At 36.0% G+C, this 27,803-nt stretch overlaps 1 protein-coding gene across 3 annotated transcripts; it reads right to left on the minus strand.

The window, feature by feature from the left end:
- Positions 1 to 667: 667 nt before the first annotated feature.
- Positions 668 to 27,585, minus strand: tango2 (transport and golgi organization 2 homolog (Drosophila)). Of its 3 annotated transcripts, none has more exons than XM_051110260.1 (10): positions 27,482 to 27,585; positions 26,835 to 26,898; positions 26,622 to 26,749; positions 17,424 to 17,512; positions 15,390 to 15,509; positions 12,075 to 12,189; positions 4,370 to 4,437; positions 4,034 to 4,181; positions 1,891 to 1,995; positions 668 to 1,776 (listed from the first exon to the last, which is right to left on the minus strand). In XM_051110260.1, exons 3-10 carry the CDS (start codon positions 26,675 to 26,677, stop codon positions 1,656 to 1,658), a joined length of 822 nt encoding a protein of 273 aa, XP_050966217.1. In that variant the 5' UTR covers positions 26,678 to 26,749; positions 26,835 to 26,898; positions 27,482 to 27,585; the 3' UTR covers positions 668 to 1,655. The 3 variants fall into 3 exon arrangements, with proteins under 3 accessions (XP_050966217.1, XP_050966215.1, XP_050966216.1); XM_051110258.1 differs by having other exon boundaries at positions 4,034 to 4,184; XM_051110259.1 differs by lacking the exon at positions 26,835 to 26,898 and having other exon boundaries at positions 4,034 to 4,184.
- Positions 27,586 to 27,803: the final 218 nt, after the last annotated feature.

Raw genomic sequence — 27,803 nt, forward strand, 5'->3', positions numbered from 1 at the left:
ATGGCAGCAGACCACAATCAGTCACATCCCTATTAAACAACAGTTGCAAATAGCTTATACAACATGCAAGTTGTGCAGTAAATCTTATCTCTATTAAGGAGCATTATAAATCATTTTTTTTCTTGTTGTTAAAGTCAGTTCAGAAAAAATAACTGGGTCTAGCTAAAATGTGTATGTTTTCACTGTCATTAACTAAGACAAAACACACACACCTAATAATCAAGCACTAGTTTTAAATCATTAATTAGCCCTGAATGTTATTCTCTGTCTAATCTAGGGTGAGCAAACAACTTTATACTTAAAGTACCCAGTACATATTATCAGATTCAGACTAGCAGCCATGAGGACGCAACTAATCGTTATCTACTAAAGACATAACATCAAATGACAAGCTCATATTGGATTCCTGACAGCTGACAAAATGCACTGATATTAGATTTCAGGTAACATTATGAAAGCAGCCATACAAATATCAAACATACCGACTTCTAACTTTGAACACTTTCAAAGTGAAATCAAAATGGTTTGATTTAATATGACAAAAATGCCCTTTTAATTTAAGATGCTGTTTAATGTTAAAAGGATTTTTTTTTTTGGCAGTAGTTTTCAGCGTGTTCCTGAGTGAAAGGTATTCCACTTCTGTACTGAAAAGCAGGTATACGTCGCGCAAGATTATGAAGATGATTTATTTTCTTCTGTTCATAAGGATTGTGACTGACACAATCATTCTTTGGCAGTAGACATCTTGTTCATTAAACGACTCTGTCCAACAGCATTTCATGCCAGTGACAGTTTGTGATAAAATGGGATTCAGTGGATGATAAACAACATTTTACATTCTTCATACTTCTTCACTTCTATATTCATTTCCAAAACAAAGATTCACATATAATGTACTCACCTTCTTGTCATCCAAGATGTTCATGTCTTTCTTTCTTCAGTCGTAAAGAAATTATTTTTTGAGGTAAACATTTCTGCATTTTTGTCCATGTAATGGACTGATATGGTGCCCACGATTTTGAACTTTCAAAAAGCAATTTAAATGCGGCTTCAAACGATCACAAATGCGGTTGTAAATGATCCCAACTGAGGAAGAAAGGTCTCATCTAGTGAAACGATTGGTTATTTTCATTAAAAAAATACAATTTAAATACTTTTTAAGTACGACTGAAGAAAGACAGACATGAACATCTTGGATGACGAGGGGGTGAGTACATTATTTGTAAGTTGTTGTTCTGGAAGTGGACTTCTCCTTTAATAGATGCAGACTGAATGACATGCACTCAAAAAAAAAAAACACCTCATGAGTAGATTCAGATGGAATCTGCACTGCTTTCTGAACTGATCTGAAAGAGTTCTGTGGATGGATTTCAGTATTGAAGATTGTGGTTGCAGATTCCATGTGAGCCTTCTCCTGAGCCACTGGTTATTAAAAAGAACAATTACCTAGAAAAAAAAAAGGAACGTGCAAACAAGCTTCCTCTCAGAACAGAGCAGTAGCAATAATTAACCGCTTTCCTGTTTCAGCTGGAAAGTCTGAATTAAGTCTTGATGTTTATATTGGTAAAAACAGTGGTGCTGCATGGCTTGAGCAGATAGTGGCTGGATAAAGGCACAGCGTGAGAGTCTTCTACCCTTGGCCTGGGATCTGGCCCTCATTCTTGCAGTTTGAAGTGGAAGCTATTTGTGCTCCACTGGGTGATGTCACAGTTTAGCATGGTGCGCTCCGTAAAGCTCACGTTTCCCTCTCGGTCAATGAGGATGACTGTATTGGTCCTGGGAGAGACAGACATAAATATAACACTTGTTAAACTTCAAAACTGGAGGTAAAATAGAAAGAATTCTCCATGAAGAGAGAAAGAAGTAAAAATAGGAATAGAATGATGGAACCTTGTGCCGTATCCTGGTGAGCGCACACACACTGCGGACAGGGCTTGAAGCATGGCCTTACTGTAGCCCACACCTTGACTCTCCTGCGCAGGGTCCGGGGTGTTTCTGTAAAGAGCAGATGTGACATTCTTATGATTCTAATGTGACAAATCATGCTGGTGCTTTGATTAAGCCCTGAGCATTTTAAGAATGCAGAGAAATGCTTGGAAAATATAGGATCTAAGAACTGACACAACTGATAGATCTAATTTACTTAAACATCGTAACTGGTTTAACATTAATTACTCTCATTGATGAATGCATAATTATGTTATAAAAGCAAATCAGTCCATAATGTCATCAGATGGCTGTTTCACCCTCATTAATGCATCTACATGATCCACACGGTCATTGCTTATATGGGTAGGCAATCTGTTTGTCCCAAATTTATAAAACTCCCTGGAGTCCCCGCTCTTGCTTCCATGACTTCAAACACAAACACAATAAAAAGACATAAAAATAATTTATTAAGAAGAAAACTTAAAGTGCTAAAATTAAAAAGGATCTGTAATAAAAATATAAAAAAACAACAACAATGCATAAAGGGATAGTTAACTCAAAAGGGAAAATTCTGTCATTAATTACTCACCCTCATGTCGTTCCAAACCTGTAAGACCTTTGTTCATCTTTGGAACACAAATTCAGATATTTTTGATGAAATGCAAGAGCTTTCTAACCCTGTGTAGACAGCAACGCAGCTACCATGTTCAAGACCCAGAAAGGTAGTAAGGACTTCATTAAAATAGTCAACATCAGTGGTTCAACCTTAATTTTATGAAGCTACAAGAATACTTTTTGTGTGCTAAGAAAACAAAAATAACAATTTTATTCTCTTTTGTGTCGGTCTTCATGCACATTCATGAGAGTACCACAACGTGGTAGTTGCGCTGCTGTCTATGCAGGGACAGAAAGCTTTTGGATTTCATCAAAAATATCTTAATTTGTGTACTGAAGATGAATGACGGTCTTATGGGTTTGGAAGAACATGAGGGTAAGTAATTAATGACAAAATTGTCATTTTCAGGTGAACTAATCCTTTAGCAAGGAAGTGAGGTTTGGACTCATCCAGTGTGTGACTCTGAAGTAGGGCTGACAGCGCTGACAAACAGGAGAAGCACTGTGCGCAACGATACAGTCAGAAGTCTTTTTAAATCTACAAATCTGCATCATTTACCGTAGATTTACTGTAGTTGCACTAACTGCACAGTGGTATTATGTGGTATTGTGTCAAATGTGGGTATTTTTGTTTTGAACTTTATTATATTATTAATGTAGACATGTATTAAATGTATTGAAAGAGGAGTAATGAAATATAATTACAGTATTTTTTGTGATTAAACTATAGCGTTTATGAATTTATACTAAATGTATTTAGACTACTGTTTTTCATACAAATACCTAGAAACCATATTACATTTTTAATATGGTATTGAGGTGCTATATTTGTGGTTTTAACTGTAATTATCATGATCTAAATGTATACAATCTACAATGGTTAATTAAAAAAAAAAAAAAAACACACACACACACACACACCTCAAACAGTTGGAATAATTCAATTTCACCATATAAAAATTTGGTTGCTACAATTTTTACAGATATTACTGATTTTGAACATAAATCTACATCTGCATCCATCTGCATAAAGAATAGTTTAAAACCACAATTAACTGTCTGGTTTTTACAACTTTCACACTGTAGCAAAAATCTACCTTTAAATTTAAGAAATAAAAACTTGACATTTATCGTAACAATTATTGATATGAACTGATATGAAAAAAAATATTGTGAATTTTTTTGGCCATATTGCCCAGCCCTACTCGAGTTGCTTTTTAATATCTAATTTTATTATGATATGCTGCCTGCATACACCTTATAAAACCTGAGGAAATAAGAAACACTTCAAAAATCAGACTGCTTGTGCTTCAAAGATTCTACAAAGTAACTTTCTAATAATCCATTTGCTTTGTGTTTCAAGTGCTTCTTGAGGATCAAAAAGGACGGATGCTGGTTTGAAGAAAGACAAAGGTAGATGGAATATAAGGAGAAACAGAAGAAAAAAACAAGAGAATACAAATTTTTATAATGGAGTGTGCACACTTACAGCTCCTCGTTATTGAGGATATTGAGCAGTTCCTGCACTAGGCCATCAGGTGGCAGTGTTTTGTTCACTACGCTTGTGAACAGCCGTTTGCCGTGCTGCAGTTTTCTCCACGGAGTTTCCAGAAGAGAGTTACTCAACCCATAGATTCCTGCTGAAACAACCACAATCATCCATCACTTCCTGTGAGCTTTGAGTGAGACACACCCACCAATCTGGTGCTGAACGAGTGAAAGTGGTCTGTATTGCAGACGGTAGGTTTAACATTGCAAACAGCAGTGCTTTATGCAAGACCACTGCTGTCTGAAAACAGAGCACTAACTGAGAGACTGAACAAACCTGCTTTGAGATGAATGGGCTCTGAACTGCCCTTGTTTCCATAGTAACACAATGTGTCTTCATTGGCCCTGCATCCAACAACACAGCGAGGAAAAAAATGAGTTAGTGCTCACTGCTAAAACACAATTAAACACATATTTACAGCTATTTTTGCATCATTTGTCATTGTAAACACAGAAACAATTTACATAGTTATGTAATGCATATATATAGAACTGTAGAATAAGTCAGCGCAAATCAACATATTATAATTAATAAAGTAGCAAAACATGCACAAAAACAAGTCATTTATTACAGGAAAAAAAAAAAAAAAAAAAAAAAAAAAAAATATATATATATATATATATATATATATATATATATATACACTGTGTGCAGAATTATTAGGCATGTTAATATTCTGGTCATATTTTTTTGCCAAACACATTTTACCAATTCCAAACCACATCAGTCTTAATAACTACTGTTAATTTTGTATTTCATCACTTATATGTGATATATAACTGTCCGTGAAGGCTGGAAGTGAAAAACTCCTTATATTCAGGTGTGCGTAATTATTAGGCATGTTTTCTTTTACAGCTAAAATGAGCCAAAAAAGATATTTAACCCAGACTGAAAAGTCCAAATTATTAAATGCCCATGAGAAGAATGCAATACTAATGCATTAAAAGAATTTGCAAAGTTAAGGCTTGACCATTGGACAGCGAAATGCTTGTTGAGTCTGCATGGTCAGAAAAAACAGGTGGAGAAGAAAAGATGCATGTTAACTGCAAAAGAATTAGGAATTAAGGTGAAGAATTAGGTGTGACACCATCAGGAACCATTTAGTCTCCAGCGCCACCATTTTCCAGAACTGCAGCCTACCTGGAGTCTTCAGAAGTACAATGTGTCATGTTCTCAGAGATTTTCCTTGGTAAAAAATCCTTAAAAATGCCCCTGACTTAATAAGAATAACAATCTGACGTGTTGTGAAATACATGAAGACAGTTTTTTTTTTTTTTTTTTTTTTTTTTTTTTATAGGCTTTATAGACAGATAAGTTGAGAGTGACTCTTGAAGGACAAGCATCACATCCTCTTGTACCTCTGATTCAAGAATTTATCTTCCAAAATCTGGCAGTAAGTTTTGGGAGTTCATTTTAGTGCATCTCTGCAAGTCAGACTTTTCAGGATAGGAGAGTAAACATGAACTCCCAAAATGTACTGCCAGATTTTGGAAGATAAATTCTTGAATCAGAGGTACAAGAGGATGTGATGCTTGTCCTTCAAGAGTCACTCTCAACTTATCTGTCTATAAAGCCAATAAAAAAAAAAAAACTGTCTTCATGTATTTCACAACACGTCAACTTGTTATTCTTATTAACAGACAAAAACAAACAAACAAACATGATAAACAGATAGACACAGACAGATAGACAGATAGATAGATAGATAGATGACAGACAAATATACAGATACACAGACAGACAAGCAAACATGATAGATAGACAGACAGATATACAGATACACAGACAGACAAGCAAACATGACAGACAGATAGACAGGCGATAGATAGATAGACAACCAGACAGACAAACAGATAGATAGACAGACAGACACACACATATATATATATATATATATATATAGACAGATAGACAAACAGACAATAGACAGATAATAGATAGATAGACAACAGACAGACACAGACGATAGACAGATAGATAGACAGACAGACAGATGACAGACAGACAGACAGACAGACAGATACACAGACATGATAGACAGACAGAATGAAAACATTACAGACAGAACGATAGATAGGCATACAGATAGACAGACAATAGACAGATGATAGACCGATAGACAGATCAACAGACGGCAGTCAGAAAGATGACAGACAGACAGACAGATATAGACATATGGACAGACTGATAGACAAACACACAGACAAACAGACAGACAGACGGACAGACAGACAAACAGATAGACAGAGTGATAGACAGACAGATGGATAGACAGACATATGGACAGACAGATAGATAAACACAGACAAACAGATAGACAGACGGACAGACAGACAGACAGATGGATAGATAGACAGACAGATAGATAGACACAGATATAGACCGACAGATAGACAGTCAAACAGATAAATAAATAAATAGATAGATAGTATGACAGACAGTCAACTCATGAAAGAAATCTTCCTAAATCGGCCGTTAATTAAGGAAGAGAGTGATTCTCCTTTCAGTTTGTGTGTATGAGCTCAGTCAGACTATCATTAATTTTTCTGATTAGACATGTTCCTGTTTTCATACACATGAATCTAGTAGATGGATCCTCAGTGAAGCTCATTACTCCTGATGGAACTATGGTGATACAGCCGTGTGTTTCAGAGGACATTTTATTGGCTCAGGAGACACAGGAGGACGGCTATGAAAGGAGAAATGGCCAATTTAGGGTTTTTGAAAGCACTTTGAGAAGGACATCAATAATGCTGGTGGAACAGTTTGGCAGCGATGGCAAACCACGACGGAGAGAAAGTCAGACAGCGAGAAAAGGACTTCAGAAGCCTCAGAACTCTGGAGACTAGACCCCGTTGTATAAGTACTAGGGATAAAACAAGTATGCAGAATAAGTATTCAGAATGCTGACTTTCAGTAAAACCACATCTGTTATAGGAATCTTCAAATGAATGTTTATTAATGGAATTTTGCTGAGCTACATTACTTTTTTTTGCAGGATTAAGTGCACTGAAGAGATGTGATTACAAAGTTTATTTTTTCACTGTATTCAGTTTCACTTATCTACATGTTCAACATATTGTTTATATTATATATATAAAAAATAATTTGTTCTGACCTCGGATAATGATTGGTCAATGTAACATTACAGACATGCTAAAATACATGATACAGTAAAAGCTATGATGACACAAAACACCTGTAGCTACTGTTTATACCTTGTACCTTGTTGTTTAAATATACATAACTCCCCATTATGCCAAACTACACTGGCACACACAAAATACCTTATAAATAATGACCTTATCTATTGCCACTAATGCATTAATTGCACTGAAAGAGTCTAAACATTGGCACCAAGTAGCGTTCTAATTATGTATTAATGCAGTACAATAATTGCTAGAAAACAAACAATCAGCTCAAGTTAGAAATTAATTTTGGTACAGGAGACACGCTTTATGTAATATTATTTTGCAAAATAAACTCAAATCGCAAACTTTTACCAGGTTTTACCAGGTTTAAGCGCTATGCCAAGGTTTTGGATTTGGGTCTGGATCAGAAAGACCAAGCCTTACACAGCTAAAACAGCCAGTCAACCAGTCAGCAGACAAAAATTTTAGGGTTACACACCCATCTATCATACCAACTTTCAGGAATCTAATTTTAACTACACCCATAACAGTAACACTACCCAGCTACACCCATATATGCCATGCACAAAATTACCTAAAGTCTTATAATATACAGAAAACACACACACACACAAAGTTAAGGTTTACAACAACGATTTATCAGGTCATATTATAATGAATTTTTAAAATTTATTTCTACCCATTTTTCCATAATGTGGTTGTTAGAAGGTTTATAAAGTTGTTTATTCTTATGCATTGTAGTTTTTTTTTTTTTTTTATTAAAAAAGTAGTTACTGCATTGATTGTAAATGCCCTATTCGCATTTCAAATAAGAACAATTTATTTGTGAACTGCAGCTTTGCTGTCAGCTCAAATCAAGTTTTTAACAGCTCCATCCTTCAAAGCAGAACAGTCATTTTTGCAGCTCCATTTCATTTTATTCTCACTGGGGATGAAGTTCTGAAATGTACTAAATGAACACTTTCATTTCTCAAGATCAAGGAAAGTTGATTAATTTGAGTCAAACGTTCAATAGTTTGGGGTCAGTAAAGCCAAAGATATTTATTCCGAACACCTCATTCAGCAAGGACACATTACAATGATTAAAAAGTTCTTAATAATAAATGTTCTTTTGAACTTTATATTCATCGAAAGATCCTGAAAAACACAAAAATCTTAAACATCACAACTGTTTTCAGTATTGAAAAAGTTTCTAGAACAGCAAATCAGCATATTAGAATCATTTCTGAAGGATGATGTGACACTGAAGACTGGAGTAATGGCTGCTGAAAATTCAGTGCTGCCAACAGAAAATTAAATTACAATTTTACAACTTAATTTTAAATAATATTTATTCGCAATATATAATATTTAGAATAATATTTCACAATATTTATACTCCATTTTCGGTCAAATAAATGCAGCTTTGGCAAGAATAAAAGACTTTTCTTACCCCAAAGGAAGCTGCAGAAGTATAGAATGAGCAATTTTTTGCAGCCCTGTTTTAATAAATTGTCATTTTTCCACTGTGGAGGAAGTTCTGAAATTTACAGAACGAACACTTTAATCTCCAAAGATCAAGGAAATTTTGATTCCCCATGAAATGAGCCATTGAAAGAATCTATATAGCCTATATGTGAAAGCGGTGAGCAGTACACTCATAGAGGAATTTTAATACCAAACCTGATCTGAACTAGCAGAAAAATGTTTCATTGGGCTGAAATATCATAAAACCCAAGTCTATTATCAGTGTTGTCAGTCACATCCTTGTAGAGGAGCAAACAAAACCTCTTTATTCTTTTGGAAAGGCCGTCTCTATTTACAGAAGACAGTTGTATTGATTTCAGCACAAAATGCCCATTGTAATTCCTCAGAGTTTATCTGGACATGTATCATTTTGTCCTTTGTGGCCGAGAAAAGAAAGGGAGAGTCCGATAAGCTCAATAATGATCTTGTATATTAAAAGGGTAAACAAATGAATAACACTCCCTACGGCTATCGCTTTCTGTTTCATTACTGGGTTTGGAAGTCTGAGTGGCTGTCCAATGTATTTTCTGTTTATAAATAAATGCTTGAAGAGACAGAGACGAATGGACAAATATTATTCCTCCTGTTCCCCAGTTGACAGCATGGATTTAAGTAATACATCACTACATTAGCAGACAGCCTTTCAGCAAGCTAAAGGGTGGGGTGATGATGTCTAGTCTTTAGTACATGGCTAACTACTGTGATAATGTATCTGGAAGAATTAAAAGAAATAAAGCGGACAGTTCTCCTTACATGATAATCCTCATAAAACACTGGATAAAAGGTAGAAGATGCTAAATTTAAGCACTAGAGCCAAAGACACAATCAAAGGGTTTTAAAGGGATAGTTCACCCAAAAATGAAAATTCTGTCATTAATTACTCACCCTCATGTCATTTCAAACTCGTAAGACCTTCCTTTATCTTTAGAACACAAATTAAGATGTTTTTGATGAAATTTAAGAGCTTTGTAAACCTGCATAGACAGCAACGCAACTGACACGTTCAAGGCCCAAAAAGGTAGTAAGGACATCATCAAAATATTATGAGTGGTTACATTGTGGTCTATGCAGGGTTAGAAAGTTCTCGGATTTCATCAGTAATATCTTAATTTGTGCTCTGAAGATGAACAAAGGTCTTATGGGTTTGACACGACAAGAGGGTAAGTAATTAATGACAGAATTTTCATTTTTGGGTGAGCTATCCCTTTAATCCATCCTAATATCCAGCTAAATACACATGGCAGCATCAATCAGATCACTGAACACTACTCAGCTATAGTATGCAGTTGAGATCAAAAGTTTACATACACCTTGCAGAATCTGCAAAATGTTAATTATTTTACCAAAATAAGTTCATTTTTTGAAATTATATTTATGGGCTTTTTACACCTTTTATTGTGAGAGGACAGCGGAGAGCTGACAGGAAAGTACTGGGAAGAGAGAGGGGAGCAGGATCAGCAAAGGACCTCAAGGTGGGATTCGACTTGGGTCGCTGTGAGTGCAGTTGCGGTAAATGTCGTTGCACTAACTACAAGGCTATGGGTGCCAAGTTAAACTGCCCGCTGTTCTTCAAAAAAACCCTTCAGGTCCCACAAATGTGTTGTTTTTTCAGCATTTTTGGGTATTTCAACCCTCTTCAACAATGACTATGATTTTAAGATCCATCTTTTCACACGGAGGACAACTGAGGGAGTCATATGCAGCTATTACAGAAAGTTTAAACACTCACTGATGCTTCAGAAGGAAAAACTATGCATTAAGAGCTGGGGGGTGTAAACTTTTTAAACTTGAAAATCAGGGTAAATCTAACTTATTTTGTCTTCTGGGAAACATGTATCTCCTGTAGCTTCTAAAGGGCAGTACTAAATGAAAAAAATATGATAATTAGGCAAAATAAGAAAAATGTACACATCTTCATTTTGTTCAAAAGTTTTCAACCCTGTCTTAATGCACTGTTTTTTTTTCTGAAGCATCAGTGAACATTTGAACCTTCTGTAATAGTTGCATATGAGTCTCTCAGTTGTCTTCAGTGTGAAAAGATGGATTTCAAAATCATACAGTCATTGTTGGAAAGGGTTCAAATACACAAAAATGCTGAAAAAAACAAAGAATTTGTGGGACCTGAAAGATTTTTCTCATAAACAATCACTACACAAAATAAACAGCTGTTGATCATTCAGGTAACAACACAGTATTAAGAACCAAGTGTAGGTAAACTTTTGAACAGGGTCATTTTTATAAACTCAACTGTTAGTTTCTCTTGTGGACTATATGTAAACTTTTATGTGAAATATCTTATTTAGGTCAGTTCTTAATAAAAAAACATAACATGCATTTTGCATGTTCCCTCATATTTTGATACAATAATTAACATTTTGCAGATTCCACAAGGTGCACGTAAACTTTTGACCACAACTATATGTGTTCACTCCTATTGCTGTTTCTCATGTGACAGTTATTGTAAATGTATTCTCAGGCTACTAGTTTGTAAACGCAAACAAAATAGACATCCTCTACCCTGAACCACTATTATGGTATTATACACCTAAAAAAACATGAATTATTTCAATAAACAAAGTTATTTTTGTCCTTTAGTATGTGGAATCATGAAACGCATCTTCTTAAATCGCCTCAAATTACTATGTTCTGAGAAAGTCACGCTGCTGGAAACACGCCATCTGTTCGGGCTATATTCTAAATAGATTTCTTGAGCTTTGGTATATGGAGAGCAGGTGGTGGCACCAGTGCCTGCTGTCCCTCTTAAGGACTCCAGAGCTCAGACAGCATCACTACCGTCATGTCACCCTCACAACAAATGATAAAGAAAGTGAGATCACGAAAAAGAGGCAGTTTACTACACTTCATGTGTAGTTAGTTCTCAAAACACTGTCTCTTTAAACAGACTTGTTATATGATGTCAGCCTCAAGTGGTTATAATTAGTGGCAAGTGGTTTTAATTAGTGAACCAATGTTGTTCATGAAACGTACATGATTTAATTGGATTTATCAGAAAGACTGCAAGAATGCATCACATTATCATTTAACTTTCCTTCTTTAAACAAAAGGAACAGAGGCAATATTATTTGACAGCATTTATATTTATAAGCTAATTTTAACAACAACCTTTTATGAAATCTAATTTAAATGATCTATCAGAGTTTGATACAAATTTGAGCTTGTTAACTAAATTATGACTATTTGCCACCAAGAACTCTAACAAATATAACAACTTCACCATTTAGGATTTATTCGAACTATTCACCATTTAAGCAAGGTTATATGTAATGAAAAGAACAAACCATAATTTGCATTTCACCACTCACCTGAAGTCAGCAGTAAGAAGATTGAAGCCATTATATAAATGAGCTTCTGAAGACACTTTACGGAGGTACGCCAAACTGTCCAAGTTATCCGTCAAATAGTTGGACACCAGGAAACCTGAGTAAAAATGAGAAATGAAGACAAGCGTGTATCAATAATGCCATTTATTACAACCACGGATTGTGAAAGAGAATGAATGGGTTGTGAACTGCTTGGTGAAGGTCATTTCATTTTGACCACTCTCAAATATGTCATTTAGGCAGATTTAGAGAACTAATTGCCCAAATTAATGCAATTTGTTAAACAACATGTACGGAGTCATATTACACCAGCTCTTGCACGCAGCTGTTGTGTACAACCATCCAAATAACAGCTGGGTTGTTTGCATTATATTTAGTGACATGGCTTGGGAACAGAGGAGTGGGGTGTGTTCGACATGCTTTTGATGGTAAGTGCTAGTGAGGTGTCAACCTATAAAGAGGCCTTGAAGAACCTAAACAGACTTTGGAGTGATGACAGTGAGGAGTCTAGTTCAGCTGAGTGGAGATCTGCAGTGAACAGCTGTTTGCGTCTCCGGCCTCAACACCCATATGTACGCGTTTATGCGAACTTGTCAGCAATCATTAAGAATAACACAATTAAACCAGCCCCACTTAATATTCAGGCTAATTCTTCAGCATTACAAATAAAGAGCTTCCAGTAAGAATGTTCATGCAGTATACAGACAAAAATGATATCATTTGAATACATATTGGAACATCATCACATTTGAAAATGTGCAAAATGGCCTATTGAGTGTCAACGAGGTGACCCTCAAGCTGCGCTTCACATACATGTACAAAATTCGGTAGAGACATGTAACACACCAATACCTACAAAAAAGTCCCTCAGAACAAAGTCTGAACCCAACAGGAAGTCTGTTAATTTGAATTTTCTCGACAAGTTTCGTGCAGCTTTTTCCATTTTCAGGCGTTATATTTAAACGAACTCCTAGAGATGTAGTCAGATCAGCAACAAATTTAGTGAGTGTAATGTACATGGTAAATTGCGAATATCTTGAGTTTTCATTGAAGGGCGCATCCATGGCGCTCTGACAAACTTTGATGTTTCACCTTGAAAAAGGAAGTTGTTATAATTCAGGCATACAATGTCCGATCTGCCCAAACTTCACGTTTGATAAGAGACCTGTCCTGAACACATGCCCATGACCATACTCAGTTATAGTCATAGTGCCACCTGCTGGCGACAGGAAGTGACATGTTTTACGCTGTAACAAACTCCTCCTAGAGATTTAATGACATCAACATTGTATTTTGTCAGTCTAATCTAAAGGCCTTTTTGACATTAAATTGCGAAAATCTTGAGCTTTCTTTAAATGGCAATTAATTTTACCATCGGAAAAGAGATTATTGGTACTCTGCCCTAAAGTTCACACGTTCGATAAGAGTCCTGGCCTAAAAACATCTAAAGGCCAATATTCCATTATAATCATAGCGCCACCTGGTAGCAACAAGAAAACGACTTGTTTTACACTAACTTAAACATACAATGTCCAATCTGCACCAAACTTCATATGTTTGATAAAAGTCTTGGCCTGAAGACATCTACATGCCAATATTTAGATATAATCATAGCGCCACCTGTTATAGACAGGATATGTCATGCTTTACACTAACTCAAACATACCATGTTCAATCAGCACCAAACTTCATATGTTTGATAAAATTGCTGGCCTGAAGACAGTTACATGCCAATATTCGGTTATAGTTATAGCATCACCAGCTGGTAGCAGGAAGTTTGGCACATATAAATACACATATTCCTCCTATATTTACCACTTTAAATGCATATTGCACACCGTTCACTGTTTTCCTAAAGTCACCAAGTGGCAGTGAGCCCAGGTGTGAGGGCCCTTTCAACACTGCTTGCAGCTTTAATTTTAATTAGTGTTAGTGGTTTTTGCAAAAGACAAGTATCTCTATTATTCTTGCTTAGAGTCAGAGGTTTGTTCTAAACCTCTGATGAATGATACCTCAAATCATATAGTTTTTATTGAGAAGTGAAGGGTGCCATGACTTGAATCGCCATAAACCAACATAGAAGGAGGGACCTGAGTCCTATCCAGAGACCAGAGGCTTAATCATGCTCTCTTTCGATTAATATGGTTTAACACCCACCCAGCATATCCTAGAAACCACCTAGCAATGCACGGATTACCACCCAGATTACCCTAAAAAATGGCAACATGCTAAAAAAACACTATGAAGGCCTCAAAGGGATAGTTCATACAAAAATGAAAATTCTGTCATTAATTATTCACATTGGTGATGTTCCAAACCTGTAAGACCTTCTTTTTTCGTGTTTTGTTTTCTTAGTACACAAGTAGTGTTCTTGTAGCTTCATAAAATTAAGACTAAATAATTTTATTAAGACTAAATTACTGATGTCACATTGACTATTTTAATCGATGTCCTAACTACCCTTAAACATGGTAATTACACTGCGGTCTATGCAGGGTCAGAAAGCTCTCAGATTTCGTCAAAAATATCTTAATTTATGTTCTGAAGATGTACGAATGACCGGTTTGGAACAACATGAGAGTGAGTAATTAATGACAGAATTTTTGAGTGAACTATCCTAACAACGTATAGCAACAGCTTGATAAGACGGATGAAAATTCCAGTCCAGTCTCTGGCCATATCTTGAATGTTACAGAACTATTATAGGAAATTGTGCAAAATGTGGCCATCTCTATCATCATGTGTGAGTTTTGCACAGGCAAGCACCACTCATATTTTCTTCAGAAAAAAAAAAAGCAAAGATCTAGTTCTTGCTATTATTACTATTGCTGATTTGAAAATCTGATTTATTTTTTATTTGTGAGAAAGTGTGTGTACAAGCCCCTTCGGGCTGTTTTTACTTTCTCAGCACTTCTTACCTTTGGTAAAATTTGTTTCGGCTTTATGTTTGTATATTATAGGCAAATACATAAAAATTGGAGATGTGCATATATAGAGTGTTGGTTGCATAAGACTCTTCAGTACATTAGTCCATGATATATGTTTGCATACAGCAAATTGTGTTGAGAGACTCAATCTCCTCAAGCTGTTTTTTTTAATATGAAAAATACTGGAAAATAATCTCTGCATGCCTGCTTACTTGAACAGAAAATACATGGATGATGAAGGTTTTTCAAAGGTGAATTATACTACTATTAAGGGTAATTTGTCAGGGTAATACATTGATTAAGTGTGTCTAGTCAACTGCTCAGTAATAGTAGAGCACATTAATACAAATGCGTGAAAGATCTGCACTACCTCTCCCCTGAGCATCTGGATTTTGCCGTGCTTCCAGGTAATTGGTCAGTGCTGCCAATTTCCCACGTTTGCTAATTCCCAGCCATGATCCACCTTCCTTCCCCTCTTCCAGGTCCAGACCTAATGACAGAAAACAAAAAGTCACATTGTGATTTAACACCGGAGTGACATAAAATCCTGTCTGCTGGCTATAATAAAATAACCAGCAGGAGATCAGATTTAGATGTACCGAACCGCTCAGGAATGTTCACTGAGAATGACCTGGACTAAAAGTTACAGAATAATATTTTTCATCTTGATACTGAAAAGAAAACAAAGCACTTTATAGGCCCAAGCACACTCATCTGTCTAGTGCTTTGAAAAGAGGAGAAATTCTGAACAACTGAATCACTGAATTCTACCAAAACCAACAGTGGCAGAAATCTTCATGCAAAACCACAGAGTGATTCATATTTAGTAACAGCCCATTAATAATGGTAACATTTAGCTTAGTATCCTTCAAACGACCTGTCTGCCCTTCTCATCTTCACCCAAAGACTCCAACATTTCTCATCCATACCTCACACTTCACTCCTCCAGACAGATAAGGGCTTCTTCGTTAGCAGCACAATTTATTTCCATCACTACACATAAAATCACCCATCAATTAAAGACTATCCAATTCTGTCTGATCCAAGGATTGCACGGTAGAACACAGACAGAAAAACAAGACAAAAGCTCCATGGTCTTGTGGAGCCAAGGTAATGACTGATTTCTGTTGTGGGATGTATTGTTTAGCAGACTGTGGGGTCATCAGTCAATTGGACAGTTCTTACTCCTTGAGGGTGGCCAGCTGAATCCTGACAATGGACACTTAATCAAACGTGGGTGATTACCTTTTCCTCTCCTAATGTCACACTGATTATGACTGAATTCCCACTACTGAGGAATGATGCAACAGACTTAAACATAATCATAACCCCTCAAGCAGTAGATGCAACCAGCTTATCTTCTAAATGATTCTGCTTCCTCAAGAAAAATAATCTTCAATAATTCTCTCAAAACTGAATGTTCTGACAAATAATAATCACTGACTTACTACATGATGCAGATTAAACCGGCATCAAGTAGTTTGAGGAATTGGATTTTGCTGTTTTCCAGTGGCATCAAATCTTTGAAAGGTAAAACAAATATGTAACCCTGGACCACAAAACCAGTCATAAGTCACACAAATATTTTGTAGCAATAGCCAACAACACACTGTATGGGTCAAAATGATCTATTTTTCTTTTATGCCAAAAATCATTAGGATATTAAGTAAAAATCATGTTCCATGAAGACACTGTAAATATATAAAAACTTAATTTTTGATTATTAATATGCATTGCTAAGGACTTCATATGGACAACTTTTTTCATATGGATTTTTTGCACCCTCAGATTCCAGATTTTTAAATAGTTGTATCTCGGCCAAATATTGTCCTATCTTAACACCATACATCAATGTAAAAGCTTATTTATTGATGTATAAATCTCAGTTTCAGAAAATTTACCCTTATGACTGGTTTTGTGGTCCAGGCCAGGGTGGCATATATCAAAGCTAAAATAAAAATTTGAAAAGGTCTTACGGGTTTGGAACGACATGAGGGTGAGTAATTAATAACAGAATCTCATTTTTGGTTTGAAGCAAATGAATTAGAAAAAAATGAAACAATCTGTGCTTGGTCACAACAGTTCTATTATGTCTAAGTGGGCTGTTCTTGATCAGAATGACATGCAACATGGACTAGACATCAAGCAGATAGTCAAACATCTGGCTCTGTGAGGCACAATAAGAGCTGTGTTTAAGCAGACTCTTGACGAAACTCTTGTTCATCCTAAACTGTAGGAACTCAGTTTTATGCAGTTCAGACAATCTCTGCTGACATAAACACCAACATTTGAATTTCTTAGTGACACAGCAAAGTCAGTAAGTCTCAGAACGTTGGTGAGATAACAGCTGGACTTTGGATATTAGATATCTGTCTAATATTTGAAAAATAATACTGATCTTTACCGCTGAGGATTTCATTGTTGCTGCCCCAGAAGTCTGCAGCTTTGGATGGTCTGCTGTAGACCTCATCTCTGTTAGCAGCCAGAATAAGCCTGCACAAAAAAAAAATAAGGATGACATCACAATCTCTTTCACAGTATCCTTCCTATACAATCATACTTCTAACATATCATTTGTATAATAACACACATCACTATAACAGACCACCTTTTGAATCATCTCTTAAATAAATTCTGTAATGCTGTGCTTTGTAACGTGCTACCCGTGGGTAATGGACATTGTGTTAACCAATAAAGGGCTGATTTTCAGTCAGGCTTCCTGTGAGAGGGGGAGAAATAGAGGCTGGCACTGTTGAATGGGCTCAGAGGTCACATGTGCACCTAAATGTGTTTATCTCGTGCTGATCCCAGGAGAGCGCTGACTGCTGTGCCAGCTACACACCTAAGGCCCAGAGAAGGCTCAGCTGTGATGCTGAAAGCTGCTGTGTGTGGCTTTATTGTCTCTGCTCAAGCCTGATGCTCTGTAGAAGCCTCTCTGTCATTAAAGGGTTAGTTCACCCAAAAATGAAAATTCTGTTGTTAATTACTCACCCTCATGTCGTTCCAAACTTCTAAGACTTTTGTTCATCTTCAGAACACAAATTAAGATATTTTTGATGAAACCTGAGAGCTTTCTGACATGCCCAGAAAGGTAGTAAGGACATGGTTAAAATAGTCCATGTGACATCAGTGGATCGACCTTAATTTCATGAAGCTATGAGAATACTTTTTGCTTACAAAGAAAACAAAAATAAAGATTTTATTAAACAATTTCTTCTCTTGAATGCCGGCTCCTGCGTCAGCAGTAGGGCTGTCCCCTAATAGTTGACTAACTAGACGCTCAGGGGAGAGGTAGTGCAGATCTTTCACCCATTTGTATTAATGCACTCCACTATTACTGAGCAGTTGACTAGACACACGTAATCAATGTATTACCCTGACAAATTACCTATCATTCATTGACTTCAAATATGGCTTTTTTATCTGAAAGATGTATGTAGTAGCAACTTTACATGGCGGCTCAATCTAATGTTAACTTTAATGTGCTCTATTCAAGTGTCTGTGTGGAGTGTGGACAGTAGTGGGTAACAGTAGTGCGCTTACTGCATGACAGATGGAGGCCCTGGTGCGGTCACTCACTCTTAAAATACTCCGGCATTTTTGCTCATAAAGATAAAAGTAATGCATCTTTCAAATCTGTAAAGACTCTATGTTTTTTTGTGTGCACTCACAATAACAACGAAACGTTGTGCTTTTGTAAATTAATTAAAGCAAACAGGATCAGCTTTCTGCCATCTCATCCTCTGTGGACTTGAGCATGTCTCTTCAAAACGGTGTATATTTGCCTTACAGATATGAAAAATATATATACTTTTAAATGAACCAATTCATAGAAAACAAACATTCTCAGATTATGTAATTCATATGGAACACGTATACAGGCACATCCACTACTGCAGAGATGACACGTCAGTGTCTCCGGCTTCAGCTCTTAAGCCAAAAACAAAGAAAGCACTAGTTTATCAATAAATTATTAGAACGTTAATGCAGTCTATTAGCTGTTTTTCCCTGACACATTCATAATTATTATATCTGCCGGTATGCTGTGGCAAACTTTTGAGCCCTTATTAGGCTATGTAGAAAATTAAAGGCTCATTATTATGATTTATATGCTTTCTTAATAAATGTGCGACTAATAGTTAACTAATGCTTAAAAGGAATGACTACTAGTCGACCAGAAAAACCTTTAGTTGAGGGCAGCTCTAGTCAGCAGCAGCAATGTATTACTTTTGTGAACGGGTGTCGAAGACTGACATAGGAAGAGAAAAAATTGTTGAATAAAGTCATTATTTTGTTCATTTTTGTTTTCTTCATTACATTGCGGTTGAACCACTGATGTCACATAGACTATTTTAACAATGTCCTTACTACCTTTCTGGGCCTTGAATGTTTTAGTTCAATTGCCATCTATGCAAGGTCAGAAAGCTGGCGGACTTTATCAAAAATATCTTAATTTGTGTTCCAAAGATAAAAAAGGCCTTTGGAATGACATGAGTGTGAGTAATTAATGTCAGAATTTATATTTTTGGGTGAACTATCCATTTACCATGATATCAATATTCAATTTTTTATCTTTACTATCGGTAGACTGCAACATCCCTTCTGCAGCTATACTGTAACTTCATAATCAAACGAAAAATGACTCCATGTGATGCAAAAAATTACTTTCTTATTGGTACTTTTAAGGCCTCTATGTCATCTGTGTTATCTAGCTAGACAACATTCTCATAAATGTTGCATTGTCGATAAAACGACAAAGCAGGACGCATTAAAGATTATCAAACATTTAGGTCTGCAAGACATAAAAATGGATGTACAACAATGAATGCAGCACTGGGCCAAAACTGTCTCAATACTGGCTCTTGGCCAATGGGCCATTCTTAAAAGTTCTGTCAAACTCTAGATAGTGCTGACAGCCTATGCACCTTGGTGGGTCATTAATGTAAACACAGTTGGTTGAGTGAATATAAACTGTCAGGACAAAAAAAAACATGAGTCAAAAGTTCTGTGCATTAAGCCTTGAAGTCGAAAACGCAGCTCATTTTTCAGGGCGCACACGTTTATTCTGCTTTCCTGGCCATGCTTACAGAAAAGGCAAAAATTTCACTAACTCCTTAACAACAGCATAGAGAGTCAAACGTCCACTGTATTTCCAGCCTGTGGAACCTGACGGGCTGACAGAGAAGAAGAAAATCGGAGAGACAAAGAGTGATGAAATATCCTGGAGGCTTCGCAGATTGATCTGCAATGGTTGATGCACCCCAGGAATACGTGCTCTGTACTGGAGACAGCTTGCAAAGCAGAAAAGCTCCTCTCCATCTGAAAACAACTTACTGGCTTGACAATGTCAATTACACCAGACCTTGGGCAAGGTTATCACCCTCTTTGTCAGCCCAAATGGAGAGATATTCATTCTCACTGAAACAGAAAAATGGCAAAAAGATGACTGGACACAGAAAGACCTGAAAAGAAGTCAAGGGCAGATGAAAAGGCCGTTTTGGGAGAGCAGATGGGAGTCCCTGAGTGATGTAGACAGACAAACAAACTCTTTATGTGATTTATGTGACTCCCATCACATATTTTCTCATTGAATATCTGCTTAATTTTTAAATAAACTAACATTAAAAGTGTAGGGTCAGTTAAAACTTTCAAATGTTTTTGAAAGAGGTCTCTTGTGCTCATCAAGGCTGCATCTTTTTTCTTTAGACTATAAAGGTTAAATCTTAAAATAAAAATTAAGGTTACCATTGCATTTTTCTGAGAAAAAAAACACACAGTAATTGATACACAGTTTATTTATAGTTATTTTTGAAGCTTCAGTGTACTGTAATTACAAAAGAACTTCATTGTTGTTAATGTAATTACAAAAAAAAAAGTTTTTATTAAAAACTAACCAAAATTAATAAAAATTTAAAAAATAATTTGCTTACAATTATATTGGTATCAGCTTTGGCTATCGGCCAAAATGAGTTGAAAAATTTTGGCACGTCAGAAAAAATCCAATTGTTTTATAAAAATATAATTCACAATATATTCATATAATTAAAGTCAAATTTTTTGCAGTCATTACTCCAGTTATCAGTGTCAAATTATTTTTTAATCAATGCTGAAAAAAAATTATGCTGCTTAAAGGAGAGGTCCACTTTCAGAACAAAAATTTACAGATAATGTACTCACCCCCTTGTTATCCAAGATGTTCATGTCTTTCTTTCTTCAGTCATAAAGAAATTGTTTTTTGAGGAAAACATTTCAGCATTTTTCTCCATATAATGGACTGCTATGGTGCCCCGAGTTTGAACTTCCAAAATGCAGTTTAAATGCAGCTCCAAACGATCCAATATAGGACATTTTTGAAGTTGAGGGAGAACATGAGATGGGAGTTTTTCGACATACCCTAACTGTCATGAACCGGAATAAAACATGAGTTCAGGGAGAGTAAGAGAAGATGAGAGATGACATTAAAAAAAAGTATATAAATTGTATTATTTTTTTATAAAAATAATGTTCGTTTCGCTAGATAGGACCCTTCTTCCTTGGCTGGGATCATTTACAACCACATTCAGGATCGTTTGAAGCCACATTTAAACTGCATTTTGGAAGTTCAAACTCAGGGCACCACAGAAGTCCAATATATGGAGAAAAATGCTGAAATGTTTTCCCTCAAAAAACATAATTTCTTTACAACTGAAGAAAGACAGACAAGAACATCTCAGATGACAAGGGGATGAGTAAATTATCTGTAAATCTTTGTTCTGGAAGTGGACTTCTCCTTTAACACATTATAAACAAACAAACATTTATTTCTCGAAATTATTAGAACAATTTAAACAGAATAAATGCAAACATTTTCTGACCCCAAACTTTTAAATGCTAGAGTATATGTCACATTATGGAAGTAAAATGAGTTACAAACAGCAATTCATGCTGACTTTTAGAAGACCTAGGCATTTTAACATAAAAGAAACGGCACGCCTCACCTTTAAAGGTTTCTCTGAATTTAGATACTTCAGAAACTATAGACTTAAATGCCAAGTGTACTTCGGTATGTTGCATTTCAAAGTAATCTTTTTATGACTCCCATCTACACATGAATTTCACTGCACACTCCACAACTTTTATCTTTCTTTACAAACACACACACAAACACACACATAAAGTGGCGTCTTTTTTTAAAGTTCAGTGTCTGTTTAACATCTCATATCAGTGTAGCAAAGCATCACAATGTTTACATGATTGACAAATTGTCATATTTTTAACATCTACATCATCAAGGAAAGAAAAATGAGTACCAGGGCAATGCTGATATGTCAAGAGAGGGAGTTTCAGACACGAATATAAGCTCTAAGTTATAATGTTTCATTGCTAGCAGAAACAAAATTTATTTCATCCAATGATCTCTATCTTAAATATCAGACTATGCTGTATTTCAGACTCTTTCAGCCTCTCTGACAGGTTCCATCTGTTCCAAAGATAAAATATTAGCGCTAAGTGGATCCATTTGGGTGACATCAAAGTCATCACAGCCATATATAAGTAAACTGACCCAGACCTCTGGCCTGTTTTCTCTCAAAGGGATTTCAGAGCTGCTAGCTGGGAATGTGAGGTCAGAGGTTAACATGATGAAGATTAAATGGTTCCAAAAAGAGGCGTTTATTTCCACCAACCACGTGCGGTGGGAGGCAGGTTGCTTTTGAACTGTAATGAACTTTGCAATAATTGCACACTTCTTCTGGGTACTGAGGCAGAAACCCTCATTAATCTCAAAGGCGTTGCTGCTTTTAAGTTGGATTAATGCCACTGACCTGAATGGGGTGAATCATAGTGCAGGAGGTTGTTTTTTTTTTTGATGGCAAACTGTAGCTTCTGTCGGTAAAATACGCTCAAGAGGTCAGTGCTAATGATGTGACATTACAGTTACTGAGCAACAACATACTCCCATCAGTACATGCCGTCATAAGCACCAAACCTGAAATTAGGGATGTGTAAAACTACATATTTTTTCAATCAAATAGTTACTTAGTTACCTGTGCAATGTGGTTACAAATAAAAACAAAAGGATTAAAATAAAAAATAAAAAAAAAGGATTAATACACAAAATGAAAACATTTTTAAATACCCCAAAGATCTGCTCAAGCACCCTTTTGGGTATGCATGCCCCTTGTTGGGAACCTGTGATCTAGGTGGATCCAAGCAAAAAGCAATGTCGCTAGGTTACACTATGCAACATAAGCGGAATTGCACTCTAAACATCTGTGTATTCTGTAATATTGTTTGCAGATTTACCTGATTACAGTACTTAATTATAGTACATTTTGGCGCTGTTTGTAAACAAGTTGATGATCCCCTAAATCAGAGGAACTGATGCAGTGCAAGACAACCTTCAAGACAGCATCATTGATTCGATTTTACATCCTGGGTTGAGTCATCTGTGACTCTGAACCACCGTGACTGACTCAATATTAGATAATCAAATTACAGCTTGCTGGGCAATAATCCTGATTAGCGTAGCGTGTTACAATCTGACAGTATTAACAAAGGTAACCTCTCTGCAGCGAAGGAGAAAGAAGACAGAACACTAGCACATGCAAACTGATTACATACACACAATTCGCAGCTTACCAGGCAACAGCTATTGAGAAATATACTGACTTGGCTCTATCTAGCGCTTTAGAGACTCCTGACATTTGGCAAACCCTGACCTAGAGACATACTCTTTAGGGACTAAGAGCTTAAAGCAGTGGTAGAGGTCACCTGGGCCTAGTTCATCAGCTTGGTATTCAACACACTATTGTAGTCCCGCACCGCTTTTATTGCTTTTATGGCTTTTTGAAATTAAGTGCACACCACAGCTTAAACAAAATTACAGGTTATAATAAATGCCATGATGAAATGAAGCAACCTGGGATTTAATGTAACATTATGTTTTCTTGAAACAAAAATGAACACCATCGTTCAAAAGTTTGGAGTATGATTTTTTTTAAATAATCTGTTAATTTTATTGAGCAAGGATGCATTAAATTTAGTGACAGTAAACAATGCATTTTGCTTGGATCCACCTAGATCAGTGGTTCCCAACAAGGGGTACGCATACCTAAGATGGTGCTTGAGCATATCTAAGGGGTATTTAAAAATGTTTTCATTTTGTTTATATATCTATAGAACAGAAATTGTGACTTATAATATTAGGTTAAAAATATTAATAAAAATTAATCTTTTTTTTCCCCCCTTTTAAAGGGATAGTTCACCCAAAAATAAAACATCACTCATTGTTTACCCAGTGCAGAGATTGTGGGTACGACAGCTACTCAAAATGGTAATTACTTGTGCTTATACTGATTGTTGCAACCTATTAAAAACTAAAAGATTACGTTTGCTTGCACAAACTCATCTGGGAGTGTTGACTTTTCACTGACTCCCAATTTTTTGAGCCTGATCGATTGAAGCTATGGTTGCTTGCTCTTGTATATGCCAGAGCATGTTGACGTGTCACATGCCGGCTGTTGTGAATGTGCTCAGGACACTGCGGTGGATCACAGGTAAAAAAATATATAAATACTGTTCAGTTTCTTGCAGAGACCAAGGCGTCTTAACTCAGTGTATCGTAACAAGCCGCAGGGTTTAATTTGGTTTTGTCTGTGTACGTTTTTTTGACACTCAAAGCCATGGACCCCATTGACTGCCATTAAAAGACTGACAGATTGCAACAATATGAGTTAAAAACTGTGTGTTCTAACAAAGTCACCTACATCAGGATGCCCTGGGGGTAAGCAGATAAAAACCTTATTTTCATTTTTGGGTGAACTATCCCTTTAAGAAAATTCAATGAAAAATAAATTAAAATGTGTGTCACAATAGTTAATTGACTGGTTGCCCAACAATGGTTAGACTAGTCAATTTTTTCCTAGATTCACCATTTAAAGGGTTAGGGACTGTACAAATTTTTTTAAAGGTCTCTTAAGGCTGCATTAATGTGACCAAATATACAGTAAAAATAGTGATATTGTGAAATGTTATTGCAGTTTACCGAAACCGAAAATTCTCCGTCATTGACAGAATTTTTTTGATCAGTGACGGAAAAATCTGAAGGCCGTCTGTCACTTTGACAGATTACACTGAAGGTGTTCTATTGTAAATTGTAGCTGTAATCCCCACCCCTGTCCAGTTGGTGGCGAGTGTGCTCCAGTCTGGCAGCAGAGCACGGAATACAGAACAAAAATGAAACTGTCACGAATGTTTTCCTAGGCGTTTGATTACACGTATGGGAGTACACAGAAGCTACAACGATCTATCACGCCACATTAAAGAGCACCAAAACGGTATTTATTGCTTGAATTTCCTAATGAAATGGACAGAATTTAAAATATGAAACTTTGTTTCATGTCAAAAGTAACACAAAGCCTAGCCAATTGCTATTTATTGGAAGGAAGGCACACTATGTACTGTTCATTCATCAACTGAAAACAGCATACACCAAAATTGTGTTATTATAATTAAAATATGAAAATTAAAATGACGGGTAATGATAGATTATGACAGAATTTTTACGACCCTGTCCATCAAAATGACAGACAATGTTAAAGCGCAACCTCTGATTGTTATATAGATTCTTTGTTGAACAGAAAGTTCAAAAGAACAGCATTTATTTGAAACAAATATATTGTAACATTGTACATTTCTTCACAATGTTACTTTTCACCAACTGAGTGTCTACTGCAAATAAATTTGAATAATAATAATAATAATAATAATAAATTACAATAAAAATGTGTAATTTTCTATTATCAAAGAATCCTGAAAAAAAACTGCTAATACGCAACTGATAATAAGATATGAACACTAAATGAGCTTATTAGAATGATTTCTGAAGGATCATGTGACACTGAAGACTGAAGTAATGGCTACAGGACTAATTTTTACAATTTTAAATATTTTAAAATAGTAAACAGTAAGTTTTAAAATGTAATACTATTGTTTTTACTGTATTTGTATGCGGCTTTAAACAACATGAAACAATTTTGAATTATTTTAAACTTGTTACCAGTAGCGTATTTGTACGCAAGACCGGATTATTAAGAAATATTATAATATATAAAAATACATTATTACACGGAAATTACTAGTATTTATGAAAAATCATGTGATTAAAAACCCCAGTCTTATCAGCAGCCCAATAAAAGCTGTTTTATTACAAAAGGAACAGATCACATGACCAACTGAAAAATACCCCCTCTTTTCCTGGACACTTCCTTCTGTGGAATAAATGAATCATGGCTCACTGTGAGCATTTACACAGTGTCATCGGTAACCAAAAACGTTTGCTTTTTCATGATTCAGCATCCACTGGACTGTGTCAAAACAAGTCAAATTCAGCCACATCAGCCAGTGCAACAATAAATGAGTGCACCTTTACAAGCTGAAATATGTGCTAAAAGATTATGCTTCGGTTTAAATGTACATGTCAACACTTTTTCAGCATTTATTCAAAAAATGTGTTCTGACAATATCAAACAACACCTTGTTACCATATATGTGCAAGAACTTTCCACATCCCTATTTGCATTAAACACATAGACATTAAAGTTTCTGCTAGAAGGTGCAATACCTGTAGGCATTTTTGGATGCAGGCCGAGGGTCAAACTTCAAGAAGATGATGCACATGAGGAGGTTACTGAAAGCAGTAGATTTTCAATCACAGTGAGGTCAAAGATCAGAGCTGGGATGTGCTAGGTGCTAGAGGAAGAGATGAAAGACAGAATGAGACAATGAATTTTGGATAAGAGGAGACAAAAGCTGTGCTTGTAAGCCAGAGAACAACCTTGAAGGAGATCAATCAAACTATTCCATCCACAGCTCTCACTTGTATCTAACAGAACCTCAATCTGAAGATAAAATAAAACAGTAATCAAATAGAAAGATAATGCAGCTATTAATATTTCAGACCACATTGTGTAACATACTGTGCTGGACAGCAGTGGAAACATGAAATACACATTTGTTTTTGATATGAAATTAATCAATATCGTAGAACATAGTATAATTCAGCCCATTTACACTGAAACCATCTTGGCTCAGAAACACAGACATGAAAACAGTCATACACTCACATAGTTACGTCACAAATCATATCTTCCACTTTTTTGGCATAATCTGACAGTGTTCAGATACATAGCCTGTAGGTAACAATACGCGTTTTAAGATAATATTACGTCTATAAATGCATTCCATTAGACATAAATTAACTTAAAACTTCTGTCTTTGTTTCTCAGTTTGCATTATTCATAGAGAATGAACCAGTAGGTTTAAAGTCAGGCTTGTGTCAGCTAAGAGAAACAGCCTGAAAGCAGGCTAGCAGTAGCCTAACAAGCTTGCTAACTAGTCGGATAACTTGAAGACAAAAACGGACAAAAAATTCGCGCTTGTTTTCTTTTCAGTTTACAAAAGGTTATGTGATAGATTACTTACGGATCCATGTGTTGTCAATGTTCACAATTCATTGTGCTGTTACTGTGAGAGACAACTTACAGCACAGGCTAATACACTGTACAAAGGGCTAAACCAACCTCGCGGTGACGTCTCCAGAGAAGTCCGGCGCTGATTGGCTGAAACTGGACCTGAAAGCGAGGACAGGACCGCCCACAGCATTGCAACTGTTCACAAAACAGCGTTTATTTGGCCTTTCAAACACAATCACATTTTAGAAGTTAAAAGAAACTGAACCCGGATCAGATTCGTAACCACGCTCGCTTGTTGTCACCTGTTAACGGTTGTTAAAAATAGGATTTGT

Source organism: Labeo rohita, chromosome 5 (genome assembly GCF_022985175.1).
Source record: "Labeo rohita strain BAU-BD-2019 chromosome 5, IGBB_LRoh.1.0, whole genome shotgun sequence".
In the NCBI taxonomy this organism is placed as follows: domain Eukaryota; kingdom Metazoa; phylum Chordata; class Actinopteri; order Cypriniformes; family Cyprinidae; genus Labeo; species Labeo rohita.

Excerpts from the sequence above, each read along its gene's own strand:
- tango2 (XM_051110259.1), bottom strand. The coding sequence starts at position 26,677 with ATGTGCATCATCTTCTTGAAGTTTGACCCTCGGCCTGCATCCAAAAAT. Across the intron at positions 4,185-4,369 it reads GCCCATTCATCTCAAAGCAG|CAGGAATCTATGGGTTGAGT; the intron begins GTTTGTTCAGTC and ends TGGTTGTTTCAG. Across the intron at positions 1,777-1,890 it reads TCACCAGGATACGGCACAAG|GACCAATACAGTCATCCTCA; the intron begins GTTCCATCATTC and ends TGTCTCTCCCAG.